Genomic DNA, 23063 nt, shown 5'->3' with positions numbered 1-23063 from the left:
AAAATTAATTCACATCTGCTTTGCTCGACTAAACAGACTCACCCCTCTCACTGAAATTGTGCTTTTTTATTTTTATTTGTTGTTGTTTTTTTTCTGTAAAACACTTTGAAAAGCCACATTTTTTAATATCAGACAAAGTTTATTATTATAATATTTATTATATGTGTGTGTGCACATGTGCTCATGTTGGTCATTGAGAATTTCTGGGGTTCCTATGAGATGATGACTTGTACTTGGATGGTGCTTTGGTTGGATTAGGGGTGGTACTTGGTCCTTGGAGAACCACTGCCCTAGATGGATCATTATCTGATGCCTCTTGCTCCCATTCCAACAACACAAATACTGCCCAGAACTGAACCTCAAAAATCACGACACCTTCAAGTGACCAGCTAGAAGGAAAAGCTTGGAAAGCAAGGGTGGGTCCTCTTGTTAAAGCCAGATGTTTTAAGAAACGGACAAATGTAATGATCATATCTCCAAGCACAGCAACCCTTGATAAAATACAGCACAGGACACCATACATATAAGGCAATACTATTTTCCTGAAGAACTTGTTTAATGTAATATTTGCATGTATCGTACTCATTGGAAAACATTGAGGACTACTTGTTTGCAGGCAGTGTTCGGGGCTCCACCTTGTTCGGTGATGACAGGTCTTCCTCACCTGGTCAACAATGAGGGGAGTGGCAGTCATTTTGTTTCACGTTTTGTGCGTATATCCACAAATAAATGGATGGATGTGTAACAAATGAGAGAAGGCTGCAAATTCTTTAGGGGTTCCTCTCTTAATTCACACGGTGGGGGTAAAATATTTGTAATCGCTAGAAAACATGAAATACGCAAAACAACGGCGCGCCTTTTTATTCTTGTCGTAAATTAGCGAAGGTAGAAACGCATATAGTCCCAGCCTGATATGTGATTGCGGTTTAGCTGTTTTTTTTTTTAGTGAGAACACAATTAATTCATTACATATAACGAACTTTAATATGCACATAAAACAATATCACCGCCACAGCGCTCAGAAACACAGGACCCACCCCGCGCGAGCCCCGTCGAATCCCGGCAGGTTTGGAAGAGCGCATGCGCGTAGAGGAGAGCGCAGATGCCCGGGGGGGTCAGAACTTGTGCCACCCGGTATCAGCATATTAGACGGCTAACGCCTCGAGAGAGAGGTGCTACAAAATCGTTAAGTTTGAAAACGGCTTAAACGTTGAAAAAGGTAGCAATGAAGTTCCGGAAATATACCGCTTACACCTGACTGCGAGCGGGGCCGCAGGACAGCGAGGCAGCAGTGCTAACCACTGCGGCACCGTGCCGCGGTAATCGACCGTTTCCGCGAGTTCCCAGCCGCGAAGAAATAAGGCGCTGAACGCTTTTAGCCGCTTTGTAGCAACAGTGGGCTTCCTGGTGGTTCCTCACGACGCCGAGCTCTGTAACGTTTAACAGCCAGTCAGCAGAAGGTGTTGAAGAGTGATAATTGCATTGTTGAAGTAGCATCAAACTTGTTCACACTCTGTAATACAGTACTTCCTGATGAGAGTTTAGAGCTACTGTCAAATTATAATAATTATACTGTTCATTGTGCATACTTATAATAATTGATCATGCAGTTGGAAGATAATCTGATCCTTTGCTTTTTCTCACAAAGCAACTTTATGTGTATAAGCTATGGCGGTATTTTCCCCGTAAGAATTAGATGAATTAAGAGTCTGAATCTCCCTGAAGATGAAGTTAAAGGTAAATTTGAGATTATGATCAAATCGTGTTCTCCTATGACGCCTCTTTTGATTTTGGCGGTGTTTCTGAACGACGAGGAGCGCTGGTGTTCGGGAAGAGCGAACAGCCCGGCGGGAGACCGCGCTCACTGCGGCGCCCTGCGCTCCGGGAAGTGGGGCTGTGGCGAGACAGCTCCCGTGATCCGTTCAAGCCCACGGCTGAGCTGGCGGGTTTTATCTGGTCGCCGCTTTCTCTTTAGGGGGAAGCGGTGAGCCAGAGCCTAACCCAGGAGGCAGGGGGCCTGAGGTGAACGGGACGCCAGTCTATGGTCGGACATGCATACCTGCACACAGGGAGCAACTTGCACCTAATGTTCTCACCTGGGACATAGATAGATAATACTTTATTAATCCCGTAGGGAAATTGATGGACATGCTGACAGGGCGGCATGGTGGGGCAGTGGTGAGCACTGCTGCCTCACAGTGCTGGGGTCCTGGGTTTACCTGGACCTAGAATGCTATCTGTGTGGAGTTTGTATGGTCTGCCCAATCATGTGAGCTTCCTTCTCTTTTAATTTCAAAATGTGTGCATTTTTTTTTCTTTTCATGCGTCTGCACATTTTAACCTCTGTGGCACTCTGTGCTAGAGGTCACATGACACTGCTGAGCTACACACTAAAGGTCATGTGACCTCCAGGGCACCACATGCTAGAGAGTGCAACCTCTACAGTGCCTCGTACAGTCGCACAAACTCCATTTTGTCCCAGAAACGTCTAGAGATGCTGGCTCTAAGAATAGATGTCTCTAAAAGTAATGTCGTAGTGTTTGTGCTTAGTATTTCACTTTAAGCTCAGAACAACCAAGTGTGCGGTTTGTGAGTGGAAACTGAAGTGGTTTTAAAAAGATATAACAAGATAGTTTGACAGTATCTTCAAAGCTGTGTGCTTAGGGGATTATGAATAATTAATTTGACTACTTGGGCAGTCTTGCATAGTATTAATCAAATGCCTGGAACCTGATTTCCTGCCTTCTACCAATTTGCTAATGGAGAGCCAGCGCCATTTATATAATAAGAGCCACAGCTTCACACGGGTGGGTCGCTGTTGGCGTGTGGATCACGCATGTTGTTGAGCCTGCCTTCGGCGAGAGACGTGCTGCTCTGGTGCTTGTGGTGTGGGTAGAGATGAATAGCGCTGACAAGGGTGAGGGCTGGATGAGGCATTCCTGCTCTTCCTCGTTCTTCCTGTGCTGGTACAGGAGTAGCCTCTGGAAGTCTCAGGCGCATCATTGCAAATGGAACAGGAATATAAAATAACTGGAGACATTTCTTAATGACAACAACGAGACTGCAAGCAAATGTGACATTTTATTATCACAAGCAGAGTGCAGGGACAACAGACACAGCACAAAGCCTACGGTACTACAGACAGCATGTTTGCCATTGGAAACTAAAGGAAACCTGTAGGGAGCTAGTATTCCAAGTTCCTTCTGCATCTCCTGAGTACACTAAGACAGAAGTTGACACACTGAATATGTACCCTGCTAGCCTACTACTATTTTGAATGTATGAAGTTATGTACAGGCTTGGTCTCTAATGGCATGCTTTTAGTTCTATGTGACATTTATATACTGTCTGTCATTCCTATCAGGTGTCTGAAGCCACATTAAGACATTTTGTTTACCAGCTCCCAGGATATTGCATGGCTACACTAAACATTTCATTCATATACTTTACATTTTTGTGCAATATTTATTCTTATTATTCCACAGGTTAGCCAAGGCAACAGAACACCACAGTGGGAATCCAGTCTGTAATTCGGCACCACTGCCTTGTCTTGAAGCTGGTGTTTTAACATTTTCTCTCTCCTCATGTTGTCTGAAAGGTAAAGATGCCTCTCTCAATAGCTTAACAGCACCTTTGGCTTTACAAATTCTTTTTGTAAACAGTGATGTATAGTTACATCTTTTTCCATGGAAAGTTTAAAAGCAATATAAAATCTCCCATTATTATGGCTGATTACTCTTAAGTCGCTCAGCTGTGACTGAATCTGTAATTTTTCAGAAAATGTCGCAAAGTGGGTTCCATGGCCTTTCTGTGCTTCCTTTCCAGGACATGGGCCAGTTGCCACAGTGCTCTTTGGATGAGAGGCTCATCAGAAGGGATTCCTTTCTCACCCCTCCACCATGACTGCAGTAGTGGGGGGAAGAAATTGCGCTTCTTGCTTGTCCAGGAATTTTTCCATAGATGCAAAATCCTCAGTGCAGTTCCTGAGATTGGGGTTCATGGTTCAATATTTAGGGTCACGGTATGTTTCAGTCTCAGAGGGTTAAGCCACTTCCAACCTGATAACTGGTCATTCGTTTGAGGTGGAGGCAAGTGGGGAGGAGGGAAGGTTGCAGACTTGCAAACATTAGAAATGCAGTGCCAGACTACATTAAAACCACTCCTGTACAGCACTATGTACAGTTTTGCATTTATGTTGTGCCTCTGTCATTGACGAGAAAGGTCCAGTTACCAATAACCAGAACCTAGGAGCAAGAGAGAAAAAAAAAATCAGTATTGCAGTTCCAACTGCGAAGAGTATACAGGATATTTAATATTTGCTTGTGAAAGTATAGATTTACTTCTTTGCTCTAAAGCTGTAGTTTGACTGGACTATGTAAAGCAGCAATCACCAACCCTGATCCTGGAGAGCCCCAATCCAGCAGGTGTTGTATGTCGTTAATAAAATCGCAAGTTTCTAAAAGTATGGAACAACACTGCTGTAGTAAACAGGTGATATGTTAAATTAAAGACATCAGAAATCATTTAGGACTGAAATCCAAGTATGTCTTAGCTATCATGAATTACAGTTCTCTTAACCGAAGAGATTACTTGCTATTCATCAATAGCTTACAGGTATTGCCTTCATCTTTAAAACATAAGACCTGTAAAACGAACCGGATTAGGGCTCTCCAGGACCAGGACCAGGGTTGGAGACCCCTGTTCTGGACCAATCCTGCAGCACCAGGTTATATGCTTGTACTGTCTGTGTGGAACAGCTAAAACTACTACAAACTGGTGACTGAGAAGAGCTTGTATCCTTCTAGTGAATACTACAGGAGACCTCACAAGCAAATAAAAAAAATAGCTAAGATGTTTTCTTTTTGAAAATAAAAAAACAACAGGGTTCAACTGTGTAAAGTACAAGGAATGTCGACAGCAGTCTGTTTGTCTCCTTTTTAAAGCAGACCCAAAACACTTGGTGCCAAGTCACAAGGGTTAATAAAAAGCAATCAGGAACTTAGTGGATAAAAGGCTGCTAAATTACAATTGTCCTCAAACAGAAACCCTAAATAAATACACTGTGTATTCATATAAAATATCCATAACTGCAGGTGAAATTAAAAACTTATAAATTCCTAAAGGAGGGTAACGAGAAATGATTTGGTTTTTTTTTTAACGAGCAAATATTCCTGCCTCTTCCTCTAGTTTGTGTGTAATTAAGCGCCAGCTTTTCCATGCCGAAGGAGAGCAGCTCAGTAAATATGTGTGTGGTTTTGAAAATCAGATGGATGCAATTACTCTATAATCCACAAATTGCAAGGAATTGCTTGCTTCTCTTGTGCAGTCTAGGTCTGCTAATAGGGAGAACCTACTACTCTCTCCCATCAGCTTATTAATAAAATAGCAGAAGAAAGCACTGTGGTATTTCCCTGACAACCCCACGGACCTAAGCACTCAGTTATTCAACCTGTAGCCAGACACCATTCAGGCTACAGTAGTCTTTCACCTTTTGCTGTTACAGAGGTAAAAGTCTTTGCCTTCTCTATACTCATACATGGTTCCTGTTCAAAGAGGTTACAGAGACCACAAAAACATTGTTGCTTCTATGGAGTGCTCACATTTTTACTCAGAAATAAGGAAAAGACTCTTCCGGGACACACGTTCCCAACAGAAGTTTAGCTTGATGTCTTTTCAAGACATACCTCTCCATTAACCTCCCCTCTTATGGATCCCTGGACTTTATGGACACATTATCTCCATGCCTCAAATAAACCCTAACATTGGTTTCAAATATAACTGCACTTTAATTATGAAATACTAAAAAAAGAACCAATAGATCCACTGGAATGGGAATCACTGTATGAGAACAGATTTTCTACACTAATTGAGAGGTGAAAACCATCCTTTTCTTTTTGGGAATCCCTTAGCCAGGGGATGCTTAAACACTGTCTTGAAAACTGGTGGTACAGGGTATAAGAACCACGATTGAGGCCTAACTGGCAACAGGTATACTATAGAAGCTGTAGCTGAGGGACGATTCTACCAACCTTTCTTGTTACACAAAGATTTCAACAGTTTTTTTTACACATTTGATCTACCTGCATATGCTTCAGCTGTGTTCTATATTCTGTGAACTGGCTATGTCATTCCATAACAGTCTGTCATTTCCACAGGCTTTCGTGTCATGTCAGGCTTAACATGATCTGCTGTTCTCCTGTGATTCTATGCAGGAACGTGCATGGGGGAAAATGTTGGCAACACCAGTGTTTTCACTGGGGACTGTGGGAGACTACACCTAGGAAAATTAACTGGGAAAAATATTCCACAATGCAGCTGCTTGGAGCGCAGCACCGATCAACAAATGCAAACCCACTTAAAACTGACAAGTTTCAAAACTGCTCAGCTTTTATGAACAAATGCACCAAGCTAGATGAAATATCACTGGTGGAACTCGCGCACTTTGGCTGACTTGACTGGTGTAAACAGATAGGTCCCTACATTAAAAATACTTCGGCGCATAAATCCCCATAGGAGCTCAGATCTCCACTGCACTCTTTATTGTTTTGAATTTAGGACCCATATTGTTTAAGGACATTTCAGGTTCTTTTAAATTAAAAAGGTATTTTCTGACAGAAAGCTCAGAACTTAAGACTTTCATATTTAGACTATACGTCTACTTGGAGAACACAGATTCACAGAAGACGTATTTAGACTGTAAGTGTACCTATTATTTAATGTGCTTCGAATACCAGTAAGAACTTATTGCTGTGCATAATTATTTTCATTACATGATTTTGGAATACACCCATCAATCATCAGAATGCCACCTATTTCTGGTAAGGGACTGCAATCTGAACAGGATGCTGGTCCATTACAGGGCTAACACACACACAGAAGAGACATCAGTTAACCCTCTTTAGAAGGAATGAGGAAACTGGATCGCCTGCTGGCACACCAGAATGGACATGGAGAGAACAGGAAATGTGACACAGCTTTTTAAATGAAGGCCTAATAGTATTCAACTGCTAATTAAATTTAGGGTTCTCATATTGAACTTTTGTCCAAAAGCACTCTACCAATTTCACCATATGGATCCTGTGGAATCACTTCAAGTATTTGCAAAAGAAACCTACAAGCAGTAGCCTTAAGAATTATTTTCATTAAAAGAATAATTCCAGCAACAAAATGGAGGGTGGGCCTATGCCTATGGTACTGTAGAACCTGCAGAAGTCTGATCTGACCATGAAGATGGTCAATGAGCAGAGATCAGGCAAATACAGTATGTTTCAATGGGTAAGTTAAGCAAATGACCAAGGCTCAGTTTCCCTTTCTGGCCTGGCAGACACATACAGAAATTCCCAGCTCAGCTCCCCTGGGGTCTAAAACCCAGCAGGTTCTCCAAGTTATTAACAGCCCGGTGTCAGGGAGAATGGTTAAGTGGGTCAGTTATCCCTTTGCCATCAGGCTTTTCATGATTTACACAGAGTCTGCTGAGGTCCAAATCCCCAGGACCAGAGTAGGGAATCTGACCTACAATATTCCACTACAAAATACAGTTCAAATGTTCAGCTAAAAACTGACAAATTCTGCAATGCAGACCACAAACCACTTAAGAAGCCTCTTTTGTTTTTTATAAGGACACAATGTGCTTTTTTCTGGAAGCTTGTTCTTTTCAGGCCTGTCTCCTGTTCTTTCCCAGAGCTGTCACATCTGGCTGATAGCACAGCAGTCAGGAGCTCCAGCACAGGGGACACATGGAGACGCCTTGCTCTTTGAGTTTCTACCCTCACATTTCTAAGAAAGCTTCCAAACCACCCTTTAAAATAAGGCTGTACAGAGAACTGAAAAAAAGTCTATCTGGAGATTAAACAGCATAACAAAACAAAGCTTTGAAAACTACTGTCCAACAATTTAACAATGTCTGCTGACAGAAAAGTCACCACAGCTAGCAAGAGAGGTGTGAGTCTCATCAGAAATCAGTTCACTTGTTCATTTTGAGAGGGAGGGGTTATTTACATTTACTGTGGCACAGGAGGAAAAAGTGCAGTAAAGGATGATGCCATCAGGATTAAAACTAGTTTAGAGCAGTCCGATTGTGGCAGAAATAGTCAAGTGTACTACAGCCCAGGACAATCATGATAAAAGCATGAGAGAATGGCATGATGTAAACTGTGGAAAACCATGAAAAAGCAAGTGAATCAGTGAAAGCTTCTATTGCCATGATACAACCACAGGAAGATTAATATTGCAGATTTTATACAGTGAAACTTTAGGAAGAGGGGACACGGGTCCACTTCTTCAAGTTCTATGCTCTGCGCCGCTGCTGCATGAACTGGGTCATTGTTCTAAAAATGTGAAGCATTGCTTAAATATCTGAAAATTCAAGAATAAGTAACTTTTTCACTGCTGATAAATGGTTCTCTTCAGGTTAGCAAACACCATGGAGCTTTTAGAAAGATGAGTCTTGGTTAAGTTGTGCCTACAACTGCAATCTGCACTGCAATGATATCATACTGTAATAGTAATGTCCCCATGAAATGACACACAGAAAGATAATATATGAACTTCTGCGACCGTTTTGTTTTATTCAGTCAGAACTTCTATTAAGAATAAACCTGCAAGTGCTTAATGTTGCTGATGACAATTACCAATTTCTACATTTCTATTTAAAACAACTGTGACATTTCGCCATAGCCTGCCGTTCACCTCCCGATAGCGTGATCCCGTCTTCAAGCGCATTCCTGTCACGCAGGTTTTTCACAATGTCAGTCGGGTCACAAGTGTTTAGTTCTTACTTTTCAAAACCATACCTTTCCAATCAATAATGCTGTTCTTTGATCTCTTCCTTCCATGCTGACTGTACCAGAAATCCAACCAAAGATGCTAAAACTAAGAAAGCACTGAAAAAAACACCTCTGGCAAAGTTACAATTTTCCCAATCCTGAGTCAAACAAAGGATACTTTTACCTTCATAACAGATGGTATTCACGTTGTAACAAAATGATGTTCATGCATTTAAAATGTATATACAGTACAGTATTTCACAATGTACTGCAATTGAACTCAATACAGACCTATTCAATACAGAATAGGCAAAGCTGAAACCAAGGCTATTTTAGATGAAATAGGTTAGTAGTGTTAGAAACACCTTCTGCAATTCTATATGCACAACCTCCACTTTAATAATTTCACTTCAGAAACAGTTGACATCAGATCAGGAGAATTTACTAACCTGATGATGTGGATATGAACACAGGGACAGGGTTGTTAATCTTAAACCCAGGGGAATACCATCACCCAGATAGGGGGCAACAGCCAAAGGACTATGAAGGTGATTATTTCTGTAACTATTGTGATCTGCCTGTAAACTAGGTACCAGGATGATTAATGTGGTTGCTCGTTGGACAGCCTTCAAAGTGTTAGGCTCCAAAGTTAAATTCACTCCACATTTCCTGGACAGACAAAAATCTGCTATGAGTTGTGAAAATAAACTTGCAGGACCAATAATACTAGTTCAATAACAACCCCGTCTCACATGTAATGTATTATAACTATTCTTATTTTAAATGACTGATTGAGCACAGCCTTTCTTTCATTCTGAAAGTTAGGACATACTTTTCATGGAAAGAAAAATAATTATTCTGTAATATTCTTCATATAACTGTATAAATATAGATATACAGTCACAGAATTAAGTTTGTCCCTTATTTCAAAACAATGAAAATTGTAACAAAAGATCCAGGTGAATGGAGATGAGAATTCAGGTGTGCCATAAGTGTAAGCCAAATCATGCCTTTGTCAGATCAGTGCATTAATTAATTAATTTCTGTTTTTTTAAATATCACAAGATGAGAGAGCTAAATCATTTTAGTCTCGAACTGAGAAGACTGAGTTAAACCTGTCAGAGTTCTGATGAAACACACAAGTGGAAATTACATGGAAACGCATTTAAAACTTAGAAAACATGGCGCTTCTTTACTCAAAGAGTTCTGGGAGTCAGGAAAAAAAGCCATCAGATCAATTATTAAACAAGTTAGATGGGCTGAATGGCCATACTTGGGCCAATAACTTCATGTTCTTATGTTTGATTTTCAGTGCCTATTTTTGTATTGTTTTAATATGAGATAGATATTTGCTGATGGTTATTGGCATATGTTGTCCTGATCAAGGCTGTGTGTAGATGCTGGTGTGTTGTCCTTTTATGTGATCAATAAGGATGTACACATTTTTAATCCATTGTTGCTTTGTCCCGGTTTTGTTCTGCACATAATCCTACAGGCACACAGCACAAGCTATACAAGTCTGGAAGGTACTAGCCAGAGCTAGTCTCTGTGCTGAAACCAAAACCGAACCCAACTGAGTAACAGAGACGGGCTGTCAGGATCCTCAGCTCCGAAAACTACAGTGTCTAAAGTGTATTTTCCAAGTGTATAAAACAAGACAAGGGCAGTCGAGGGACTAAAGGAAAAGCTCAGTACTCTTGCCAGGCCATAAATCTGCACTCAGTCACTCACAGTGGATTTGATCACTTTCTAGAAGCCTCAAGGCTCCAAAGGCATATCTTCTAGATTAAAGCAGTTAGAAAAAGAACTCCAAACGATTTCAGAAAGCAACAAGGGGAGATGGAAAACGCTACACGGTGACCTCCACCGTGTGCGCGCCTGGGTTGGAGCAGCACACCAGACGGGGAACTGAACGCGGCCGGCCCAACGAGAGCCACAACCACCACCAGCCGCGGCAGCGCTCTGGAAAACAAACAGAAACGGTAACACATTGTTGCCTCTCTGCCAGACCAAACACATCCCAAACCCAATAAATCAGAGGAAGGCGGGATGTCTCCTCAGACACGCAAGTGTTGCAGCCGACGGAAAAAAAAAGACATTGTTTTTAACGGCAACAAAGAGCCAGACTTCCTCAGCTCAGATAAAAGATTCTTGCAGACTCCCTCCAAAAGCTGTGATCAACTTTTTCCAGATCCTTAGAGGGGAATTTTGCTGTTATAACGAAATTCTGAGAGTGAGCTACTTATTCTTATTTCAGTCTCTGAAAAAACTGCAAGATCAATTAACACAAATAGAAGATGCATCTATATACCATATGCATACATAACAGTACGCTATCAGCTTCAATAGAATGCTTTTCCAAGTGTGTCACTGAATCTTTTCATGCACTTTTTAAAACATTCTCTGGTGCTGTTTGCTATAGATGTTAGATAGTAAGACATCAAATGCTACAGTATGAATGCCGATGAAGTTTTGGAACGATCTTAAGAAAATCATAAGAAAGCAGAAGCTGGTATTTCTGGTATCTCTGCAGTTCTGTTTGCCTTAATGAGTGCAAAGTCCTAACGAGTAAATCTCTCCAAAACTGCTGTGCTATTTCCAGTGGTGTGCTCAAAGCCAAGACGGGATCAGTTCTAGGTGTAGTTACGGGGTTCCCTGCTCTCTGACAGGCCAGCCTTCTGGAACTGCTGCTGGCAGTGCTAGTTCACAGGTGAGAATATGCGACACTTATCTCAGAGAACACAGATGCCTTGCTTTACAATATAAAATAATAAGATCAAAGTTCTCTTAGTTCTTTTAGGTCCTTCTTAACTTGCATTGTTAGTTCCTCTACTTGTCTGGAACCATATTTTGAGACAAAAATATTAAACTGTTACAGTTAGTTATTTTTTATTCTATTCCTGCTAATACTGAAAATCACCAGCATTAATGTTTATATTCTGTATCTACTACACAGAATAAAATGCTCACTCTTTTGCAGATGATATGGTAGAGTAATTAAAGATGACGACTGGGGAACAAACATTTCCAAAAGAGCCTGCCTAATGTATAATAAATTATCTAAATCTACAAAGTTGGGCAACAGTTTAAAAATGCAGTGAGTACTTGAACTCACATCTAAAAATGAAAAATGTTCAGTAAAGTCTCCATAACATCTCCCTTTTTTCTATTTAAATGCAGCTAGGTCTTTAAGTGGTTTCAAATCTCATGTTTCCCTTCTATATACTGTACACTTAAAAAATGTGAAATGTTGCAAAACCTAACTTGTCCTGAATAAGGACATCTGCTAAGCAGGTACTAGCAACAAAAACAACAACACAGAATAATAAAAGAATTGTCACTAAAGAAAATTACTCATTTCTGAATGTTTGTTGATCTGAATTATTTTTCCGTCCCTTCTAGTTTGCCTAGTTTTACTGTCAGCTAAGGCAGCAGCAGATAAAACATTCTAAATTAACTGACTAAAGATTCAGGGTGTTTATCCCTATCTGCTACCTTACCCAACACCTTCCAGTGTCCTGGAGAACAGAACAAACTCCACTCTCAGCCTTGGGTGCCTGAGTCTTTCAAGGATGTTTTACTGCTTTCTGCTGAATACATAATATTACTGTAGCTGCTCTGCAATGAAAACCTGTGACGATACATGTAAACATATATGTGTATACATAGTGCCTATTGGCTTGGCTTGGTGTAAATCAAAGTACCTTAACTTGTTACCAGCTGCAAATATAGTACTCAACAGGCTTGTTAGAAGAAGCTTCTGGATAACAGGCCACGTTTCTGCTTAACAACCAGTTGCTGAGTTTTCATTTAATCTGACCATATCTACTATCTTTCAGCAAAAAAAAAAGAATTATAGGAGCGATGTACATTATGTTCCCTGATACAGTATATATATATATTTCACAATATTAGAAACAGAATATGTTTAATCTTTCTGTGATGTTCTGAAACAGTCACACCAATGAATCTGACTTATTTTCCCATAATTCAGACATTGCTTGTTCTTACACACATTTCAAAGCGCAGGGTAGGGATGGTAGTCTGGAAATGTAACGTTACATCCCCACATGATGAATACGAACCGCTGCTTATGAGACCCCTGGTTTCAGAGTATTTAGACTAATGAGTGTTAAACTAAGTAACAATTCAGACTTCTTGACTTTACCTGACCAATCCTGTTAACACTATGATCCACAATCCTACGATACACTTCAGAAATAAACAGCTGTAACAAAACGTGACAAGCGGACAGTTTCATAGGAGAAGGGAAGATAAAATAGTGACTTTAGTGTGTTTAGTGACTCCGGTCATTATCCGTACCTCTAAAACTGAATGATCCCGACTGGGTCTTGTCAAGCACCTCCAGTGACAACCAGCTGTACTAATTTCTGCTGATTGTCCCGCAAGAGAGAAATCAATCGCTCATGTAATTCCTCCAAGCCCTTGAGCTAATGAGAGGCGAGGAATTTTAATTAGAACAACATTGCAAAGATTAGCCATATTGTTTGATCTATTGAAAGTTTGGATGATATTAATTTAGAAACATATTTTCCCCCCTATTCGAGTTAGACCTGGCTAGTTTCTCTTTGTTTTCTCAAAGATAGACGTAATCTCTCCTAAAAGAACGTGATTCACAAGTTTTAACATTATGCTTTGTGGATTGCACACAGGAATGTCAACTGCTGTGGTCTTTAAATGAAGGGAACAATTTTTTAAGGCAGGACAAAAACATTCACTCTCAGCCATGTTAATTAATCCATTTACAATTCCACAAGACTGCAAAATTTTATGAATGGTTTATTGTACAATTCTGAATAAAATGTAAATCCGAAGACATGAAACAAACAGTAAAATACAAGAAAGAAAGATCAATCTTTGATTAATTTTACATTTCTGTCCCTTCCTGTACACACCCTCAAATCGCTAAGTAATTGTTGAGGATAATATAGAGTATCAGAATATCCAGAGTTATCAGTGGACTTGATGTTGAAAGAGAAAACAAACATTTAAATTGCAAATCCCATCTTAGAGAGCCACACTCTCCCACCTTACTGCACTTTTGTTTTTTTAGACTTATAATGAATTGACCTTTCCAGCGTCTCTGCTTTATTTATTATGATTTAAGGGCAATCCACTATACCTTCCGCACAGAGGCCTAACAGGACTTGGGACAGTCGCCTTTGGGGACAGACATCTAAGAAAATACACTGAAGCATATCACAGTCCACTATGGAATTCCCTATGCGATTCTCTCTGTAATATTATGTTATGACTTACCATTGTTCCACTGAATTACTATATTACTATATATAATTAGTATATTGAGCAAGTGCTTTTCTGTACAAAGGCTGGCAACAAGCTATGCAACTTTGTAAATTTAAAATCCAGGTGCCTTACATGTTTGACGCAGGCCATGATAATAAAAGCAGTATATAGAAATCATCCAGAAATCACTGTCAGACTGAGGGAGCAATAGCCCCAGGCACAATATAACAGTTACTCATTTAGCTCTTGCACAAATGTGTTGGAAAGTAAGAGTAAATGCCTTAGTTACAAGCTCCCCCCGGCAGTCCTCTGCCCCTCCGCTGCGGTTTAAGCTTTTCAACGAATCCTCATGCTGCAGCTTGTAACTTATTGCCGCCACTTCCACATCTAATCTTCATGGCCCTGTATTCTCCTGTGCTGCACAGGCAGAGATCATCTGCAAAACTCTCTTCCTCTGAGAGATGGCGGAGGGTGATGTTAATCAAAGCTGGCTGGTGGAGAAACAGCGGATCCACTGGTCTGATACTCAGGGCCCAGACTGATAGAGGATAAGGACACACACTTGCAGGCATGTACACACAAACCTGCAGCCATGCCCTGGCACACACCTACCTAATGCCTCACAACTGTTTCCAATCTAAAGATTCCTGGATGTCTGCGTTCTGTAGTCTTTGATTGCACGACACTGGATACTAGATCCTCCAGCAAGGACACCGCTTGGGGGGCGAAAAGGGGAGCTTTAATTTTTTTTGCCCCCACAGAAAATTGCCCGAGTTCAAAAGGACTTCCTATACCTGCTCTGGCCCCACCAGACCTCCTGCTATCCCGCTCAGAGTTAATTCAATACGTAAGGATGTACTGGGTAAACACGATTTAGAAAAGAAAAGCTCAATCACTTCTACACATCTCTAAAGTGAGCGTTTTCTACATGAGACAAAACCACAGCAAAAAGCAAGCAATCTGGTACTTCCCATTACATTCTTACATTTGTATTATTTCAACCGAAATTCTGACTATTCCAGCTGCAGAGACAATGTAGCTTTAAATCTCATTCCCAAAAAGAACATCAAATTAACACGCTAATGAGGGACCTGGGATCTAAGACACTTTTCTGATTGCTAAACCCACTCTAAAAGAGCAGCACAGCTAAAGGAAAATATTAGTATTTGCACTTTTTAATAATGCCTTCACTGGTTTATGCTCTGGTCTGCAATTCACAGGAAAACCAATACGAAAGTACCTGGCAGCAAGTTCTTAGACTTGTGATTCTGACACCGAAGAGGGAAATGGAAAACATTACAGGACAGAAGCCATTTGGTAGGTATAGTGTGTAAGAGATTAAGTCTTTCACGACCTTACTAAACAAAATCTGTGTATATTGACAGCCAGTCTCATAATTGCATCTTCATTTCAGGATGAAACTGCAGTGCCTTTGTTAGGGAAAACTTTGTACAGTGTTGAATCTTTTGAGAAGGTTATCTATATGTTGGTTGGACTGAAATGCAGCTCAATGAAAAACCAGTAGTCAACTAGTTCAACTTATTTTTGATTACTTAAAAATTGTACAATGATTTCTAGCAAAACAATTATGTGAAATGGGGAAGATATTGCAAAATATAATGAAAACTGTTTTTCAAATGTGGTTTAAAAAGGATAGAGCACCCGAGTGAATCCGAGTAAAACTAATATGGTTTTAACATTGATCCACACGATACCGGGGAAAGTTCTGCAGAACAAAAGAGTTTTCAGTTTTTTTTAACAAAAAGAAAATAATTGGCAAGCCATTAAAAAATTTCAATTTAATCTTTACCACCAATCCAGCTGTAATGAGGGCTGCACATTTAGGGTTGAATTTAAATATTTAATGCAACTATTTAAAAACTTTTTCCTAAGCAGGTAATTGTTTTTGCTATAACTGTGACATGACAATGCTCAATGAACTATATCTGATAAATGTTTTTTTCACATTCTCAGTCTTGTACATCACAGATTTGAACAACCTGTAGTATTAGTGTTGTGAAAGTACAATCAGTCAAGTTGTGAGATGTAAATATATTTAGTAAAATCTGACAACCAAGTGGCAAAAGCTTGTCTAAAGATACAGCAAACATCTGTATGCTAGATACTTATTATTAGTCTTAGCATATGAATTTCTATATAATTTTGCCAGGGTGTGCCCCCTGAAAACGTAAACAACATATAGAGACCAGTTGGAGGCATTTTTGTGTTTGTGTAGAAGATGTTTTTTAAAACTTCAAAAACTGTTTCAAAATGTTTGGTGAACATTTCTTAAGTTTTTAGCTTTGGAAAACGCAGAACAGGAATAAAGGAGATTGCTTAAATCTGCTCCCTAATACAATACAAAAAGAAGCATAGACCAAATGACCTGATTTTATCCGAGATTAAAATTCAGTTTTGCAGTGTGTGATGTGAAGCAGTCTGTAATTTTTCTAAGCAGCTGTGTCTATTGCAGCATATGGCAATAGGTGCCCAATTATTTATTCTTCACTCTGGAAAAAATGAGTCACGAGCTAAACTATCAACATTTCTGTTGTGTCTAATGCACATTAAACCTGTGTGACATTAACATCACAGCCTGTTTTAGTCACAACTAATACATTCTAGCATAACTGCTTGATCTAAGTTACATATTAACTAGGGAGACACAAACTCTTGCTGAATCGATCAGAACCTGTATTGGATCAACATGGTGCAATGGTGGGGTCAATTTTCTTTTGATTTAACCATCACATGTCTCATCAAAGAACAACAAAGAACATCAGAATAGTTACACATGAAAGGAGGCCATTCAAGCCCATCTGGCCCATTTGGTAGTTAGTAGCTTATTGATCAGAGGATTCCAGCTGCACTTGGCTTGGAAGAAACCAGGGTATCGGCTTCAACCACATGGCTGGCTAGCTTGTTCCATACTCCCACAACTCTTTAGATAAAGAAGCACCTCCTGTTCTCAGTTTTAAACACCCTTGCAACTTTCAATTTAATGCATCTAGACGTAAAAAAAATATTTTCAGATATTATATCTTTTGCGGAAAAAGAGAGACTTTATTCAACAACGCATGTGTGTGGACCAAACAGCACCATATTGCGCACGGCCTGCCCTGCACAGATAGGCACAGAATTCCTTAAGCATCTTTTAAACATCCTTCCAAGAAAGGTATTTCTATAGTCTACAATAAATAGAAAAAGAGATGTCAATACAATCTGCTGTGTGATATCAATGGTCAATACGATCTGAGCCGCAGCAGAGATGGGCAATGTATAACTTACATTACAGGGAGAAATTAGTAAGTTAAAGACAGTGCCAAAGTGTACATTAAGTATTTGCATAATTTCTTTTGTAACTTATAATTTATCAAGAATATTGCCACAAAAAAAATGGTACTCAAACTATCACCTGAATATTTTAAGAGAGGTAGAAAATAACATTTTTAAAATAAATATGGGAAAATACAAAGACCAAATAAAAGAGGAAACTACAGAAACATTTGGAAATCTACTTGAGAATATTTCTGAGATTTCAAAAATATCCCCATGATCTAAAGAAATGTATCAGTTTTTGGGATGTGGAAACTAACGTTCAGAAATAAAAACAGTGTAACTGCCCAGGAAAGCCACAGGATCTCTGTGGAATAGAAAAGCAAGAATAGAACAGAGATGCATCTTAGAATGTGAAAAATAGAGAACGCTGTGCTTGAGAAACTACAGAATTAACTCCCTCCACAGCCACAGTGGTGTCTCAGTACTAACAGTCTGCACAGAACTCCGCTCGGATTTTAACTAAAAGTAAAACACACGAGCATATGTCGCTTGTTTTAGGTTCCTTGCGCTGGCTCCCTGTAGAATATTTTTGTAGATTCAAAACACCGCTGCTCACCTTTAAGGGTTCGAATGGTTTGGCTTCTGACTACATCATTGCACAGCTAACCCCCTACATACTTATAAATCTTCTTTCAGTTCCAAAGGCTCAAAAGAATAGGAGACCAGGCTGGATTAAATTGATTACTGTAGTTCCTAGTAAAAAGTACACTGATTCTACTGCACTGCTAAGAAAATGATCAGTTTTTAATGTAGCTAAAATCTATGTAATCTTTTACATTAGAAGCAAAAAAGAAAAGTTAATTCAGATTGAAAAACAACTATGTGAAACAAATACAAAACGGATCCTTCTTTTATTAAATGTATTATTTGACTGTGTGGTTACAAATGACTTCATGCCAGTACATTTACTAGAATCAAACCAATCGGTGCACTTTTTTCATCTAATAAATACTGGTTTTACATGGTGTGCTTAACCAAACATACGTCAAATTGTCAGAGATGTGCCAAATATCATAAGAAACAGATTTTGTTTCCAAGGCATTGCATATGCCCTAGAAATAACACTAACTGCCAAGAAGTACATTATGGTTTGCAACGTTAAAAAGTCCTTTTTTGTTGCTGAAATCCTAGGACATGAAACTGCATACGATGTGCCTTTGAGACTTCACAGTGTGTTCTGGGACCATTGTAAAGTTCTAATATGTTTCTTGTGCTCAGAAGCATGCAACAAAAGAGCTAGATTTTGGAGCAGTGCAAGTCCTGTCCCCCTTAGGTTACTGGTCAGCACAGAACAGCTCCATGACCCATGCAATCTGGCCTGTTTGGCAACACATCTTCAAATGCCAGGAGCAGTGCCAGCCAAGATAAGAGATGTTCCAGGAGCATCTGCAAGATATACACTAATAATACATTTCTACTGAACTCTACATCATGGGTGAAAACGACATGTGCAACCAGGTAGAGTTCTCTTTCTTAATTGCTGATCTGATTTTGCACTTACAGTGTTGGGCATGACTAGTTAATAATTTCATTCTGAAAGTAAACTGGAATGCATGTATACTGGAAACATGAAATCAAAGCGATGTATAAGGAATAGTGGTCCTTCGTGAAACCTGGCATCCTTCTGAACCTGACTTGACAAAATTAAAAAAGTGAAATATGTCACCTACAGTACAAAACTAGAACAAAAGTTCTGTAAGAAACTAGGCTGTTAACATTCTTTAACGATTCTGTTCTTCCACCAACGGTAAAGTAAGCACTGTTGCCTGATTCAATTAAGAAAAATAAAATGTCAAATAAAATTGATAAATTGGAACAAAAAAGTTGGTCCAGCCTGTTGGATCCAACAACAGATTGCTTTATGTCACTGTGCACCTGCTCACAAATCATACCTGTCCATGGCTAAGAGTCAAATTCACCCTGCAAATCTCAGCAACCAGGTTTTTGTTTTTTAAATCACACCTTTCTACACACAGGTTTTGCTGTCGTTTCAAAAAAGAGAAATACAGGAGAAAAAGAAAGAGAGGAAAGCAGGTGTCTCAGAATGTGGGGGTCGAAAGAACAGAGGTACATGTGGGGTACCTGGTGCGGAGTGGACTAGTGGGTGGCGGACATTGACCAAGCTCCCTCCATCCTCCACACGGAGAAGGCATAGCTGAGCCGCTCGTGGGCCAGGTAGTTGCAGCTGGCCAGCTTGCTGTCCATCTCATCGCTCTGCAGCACCTGGTAGAGGAAGTCAATGTAGCGGGAGGCCAGCTTCAGGATCTGGATCTTGCTGAGCTTGTCCGAGGGCAGGGTGGGGATGATCTTGCGCAGCGAGGCGAAGGCGTCATTCAGCGACTGGGTGCGCTGGCGCTCGCGCACGTTGGCAATCACGCGCTGGGTGTGCAGGTCCTCGAAGGACTGGCCCGGGACCAGTGGGCTCTTTTTAGGGCGCTTAGGCCCAGAAGGGACCAAACTCTGGGGGCTCCCCGCTCCCCTCTCTTCAGTCTCCTTCTTGGCGTACGGCACCCGTTTCCTGCTGCCACACTTCTTCTGGATGCGATCCAGCTCCTCTTCGCTGGTCGTTGGCCCGCCCTCGGGGGAATCAGGGCAAGACAGCTCCTCTCTCATGGTCGTATTAACCTCTGCTCCCTTTATATAGGCACGGCACTAGCAAACAGAATGCTTAAAAAGAGTTCTCAGATGATAAACAGGAAAACACAGCTAGAAAATCCATGCATCACTTATACACAAGGTCGATTTTCCCTATGATTATTTCTCCCTTTTTTCCAATCTCCCATCTCACACAGCTGGATATAACTTCCACAGCCTCTGGACCCCTATTGCCCAAATCATGAGCTCTTATTAGGCAAGAGGGCAGGGCTTCAGCATCAGTTTATCTCTGCACGCCCATTGGCTAAGCCCTGGTGAGAGGCGTGGTCATCCTAGGAGCAGGGAGGGTGAGGGGAGGGGAAGGATGCTGGAGAGATGGCCAATCAGTGAGACCGGAGCTGAAGTTTTTACAGAAGTTGACTGAACTTTATAGGTTCCAGATTTATCCTGTCACCCACCCCCACCCCAACCATCTCCACCAATGACTTTGCTTAGGGGAAAAAAAAAATAGTTTTGGAAGTTTTAAAAAAGACGTTTTGAAGTAGGTTCCCCTTTTCTCTGGGTGATTAACCCCCTCGAGCCTTGCTCACTGAAGTTACAGCCATGCCATTTTTTCCACTTCGCCCGAACAGGAAGCCCTGAGGTTTGTGAACATAGCCTTGTTTTTTAGACATCAGCAATGGGACCTTCACCACTCTTCTTCCTTTCAAAAGACCCCAGGAAAGAAGAGTTAACCACAGGGAAAGCACAGAAAGGCACTGACAGGGAACAGGCAGGAATTGCCCAGTGAAGACAGATGGAGAGGATACAGAGCCACAACAAGCCAGTGTCTGAGCACACAGTGGACAGGGGGAGAATGAAATAGCAATGTCCTGAATGACAGCAGAGCAAAAGAGCAAAAGGATGGCAGCTGCAGAGTAGGACTGATAAGATCACAAAAAGGAGGCATGTATTTACTCAAAGAGTTGTGGGAGTGTAGAACAAGCTACCCAGCTATGTTGTCAAAGCCACTATTTTGATAAGATATCTTTTGATAAGATAAGATCACTTTATTGGCCATATACAATTTCTTCAGTTAGGAATTTGTCTTTTCGCAGACCCCAGCTTGCTCTCCATGAGACACACGGACAGGGAGAGAAGCTTGGGGTCAGAGCGCAGGGTCAGCCGTTTATACAGCGCCCCTGGACCAGTTGGGGTTAAGGGCCTTGCTCAGGGGCCCAAGGGAGTAGGGTTCCTCTGCCAGCTGCGGGATATGAACCAGCAACCTTCCAGCCACAGGCACAGATCCTTAGCCACAGAGATAAGATCCTTGGCTAAATAAAGTACTAACAACCCAGCAGGCTAGATTGGTGCAATGGCTTCCTTTAATTTTTAATAATATATTCTTACAACTAAAAATACACTAGACATTGGTTAAAAAGGAAAAATGCTAAGTTCTTTTGTTCTTATACATTAAAGAAAAATCACAAATGGGACAAGTTTTAAGACTTCCCAAAAGAAATATCCTAGTAACAACCCAGAGAACTTTCCAACAGTCAATACTAAATAATAGATGATGGGGAGCTTAGAGATCAGTCTCACCCTTTTATTTGACATTTCATTTTTAAAGTAGCTGTTTCATAGCAGTATAACAGTATTCAAACACTGAACACTTAAGTTTGGCCATTAATAACGCTCCTTACTGCTCTGATACTCTTGACATTGTAACTAACAATTTGGAGTCAAAACAGAATGAGTACGTCCCCACCCAAAGGAAAGTGATTTAATTGCTTACGATTTTTGAATAAAGTTCCTCAGGGTGCCACAGGGTAATCTGTATGGTACACAGACATAAGATGGGATATGCGGCATATAAGTATGTATGGAACCCAATGCTAACTAATACAGCTAAAATGTCAAAGATGCAATCAATAAATGTCCAAAGGAAGAGACTTACAGGTGCCAGATTCAAGGCACAGCTCTGCTCAAACAACTCTTACAGACATGCAGCACAGCTCCACCTGGGAGACTCCCTGCCCCTCACCCAGAGAGGTGAGAGAGCTACTCATCGTGCCATCCATGTCCCAAAGTGCTGAAGGCTCATCTGCCCCTTCCTTTGGTGAAGGCAAACATGACAACTGAAGAAAGCAGTAATTTAGAGCCTCATGGAAAGGTCTGGGACGAGATTGTGCTGAAATAAAAACAGCAGCCAACCTGCCGCTGCATGGGACACAGAGCTCAGATTTTACAAGATGAATGCATTCAAATCTAGGGATGATTTTTTTTAGAATTATATCACTTTTATAAAAAACTGAAAGACTGTACAGACCCGCGTGCTGCATGCAACAGCTTTTTCCATATATGTTTCTTATGTTTCCTATAGTTCTAGTGCTCAGTTCTGGACAAGGAAACTGCCTATTCAGAGAATCAGCCATGTTTAAGGGCAACATTAGCTATGTATTTGTCTAAAAAACAAATTAGCTTTTAAAAATGCAATATCATGCCTGAAGAAAAACTACAAAAAGTAGCTGGCATTTTAAAACAGAAATCACAAGATGAGTGCCGACTGTGCAGAATGAGTACTGCCTCAGCGAATGCAGTTCCTAAACTAAGCACTGGCACTTTCTCACTCACAGTGCCAGCCAGAGCACAATGGACACACCAGCCTATTACTTAGTAGAAACTCGCTTGACTCCAGTTCTTGAAAGCAATCTTTCAGAAAGGGACTGAGGCTAGAATATAATATTTTATACAGGATATGAAAACATATGGAATATGACAACCAAGTATTATTACTGAAACAATTTTGCACAGTATTAACTTCTGATTTTGAAAGCTCAAGGATGGATCTTGCTAAGTTCTAGAAAAACGTCCGGAAGAGGGCTGCTTGCTCTTTCTGCTTAATCTAAATTTCCTTTTTTTTTCTCTTGCAAAGAAAGTACAGGTCAAGACAAGAAAATGACAGAACTCCAAAAAAGTAGATACTGACTACCTTAATACAATCTAAATGTGGCAGGACTCAAACTGTCCAATGTCTCTGTTATGGCGATGCGTTAAGAGTTTTCATTGTCATCAGGGGAACAGTCATTAGGTGTAGACGGCTTGGCGTTCATTCAG

At 40.5% G+C, this 23063-nt stretch overlaps 1 protein-coding gene and 1 long non-coding RNA gene across 2 annotated transcripts; one reads left to right on the top strand and one right to left on the bottom strand.

Moving 5' to 3' along the window:
* The first annotated feature begins 1113 nt into the window (after window positions 1–1113).
* Window positions 1114–5122, top strand: LOC148678545 (uncharacterized). Its single transcript, XR_015939206.1, has 3 exons — window positions 1114–1219; window positions 3486–3598; window positions 3826–5122. It is a non-coding gene; the product is annotated as an uncharacterized LOC148678545 (long non-coding RNA).
* Window positions 3063–20218, bottom strand: twist3. The gene is made up of 2 exons (XM_088633772.1): window positions 19455–20218; window positions 3063–4244 (listed from the first exon to the last, which is right to left on the bottom strand). Exon 1 carries the CDS (start codon window positions 19983–19985, stop codon window positions 19470–19472), a length of 516 nt encoding a protein of 171 aa, XP_088489898.1. The 5' UTR covers window positions 19986–20218; the 3' UTR covers window positions 3063–4244; window positions 19455–19469.
* Between the last annotated feature and the right edge of the window lie 2845 nt (window positions 20219–23063).

Source organism: Lepisosteus platostomus, chromosome 1 (assembly GCF_059453375.1).
Source record: "Lepisosteus platostomus isolate fLepPlt1 chromosome 1, fLepPlt1.hap1, whole genome shotgun sequence".
Classification (NCBI taxonomy): Eukaryota; Metazoa; Chordata; class Actinopteri; order Semionotiformes; family Lepisosteidae; genus Lepisosteus; species Lepisosteus platostomus.
The sequence above is the reverse complement of the archived record's forward strand: the minus strand, read 5'-3'. Positions and strand labels throughout refer to the sequence as shown.

What these genes read in the sequence shown, in the direction of transcription:
- twist3 (XM_088633772.1), bottom strand. Translation starts at nt 19,985, where the DNA reads ATGAGAGAGGAGCTGTCTTGCCCTGATTCCCCCGAGGGCGGGCCAACG.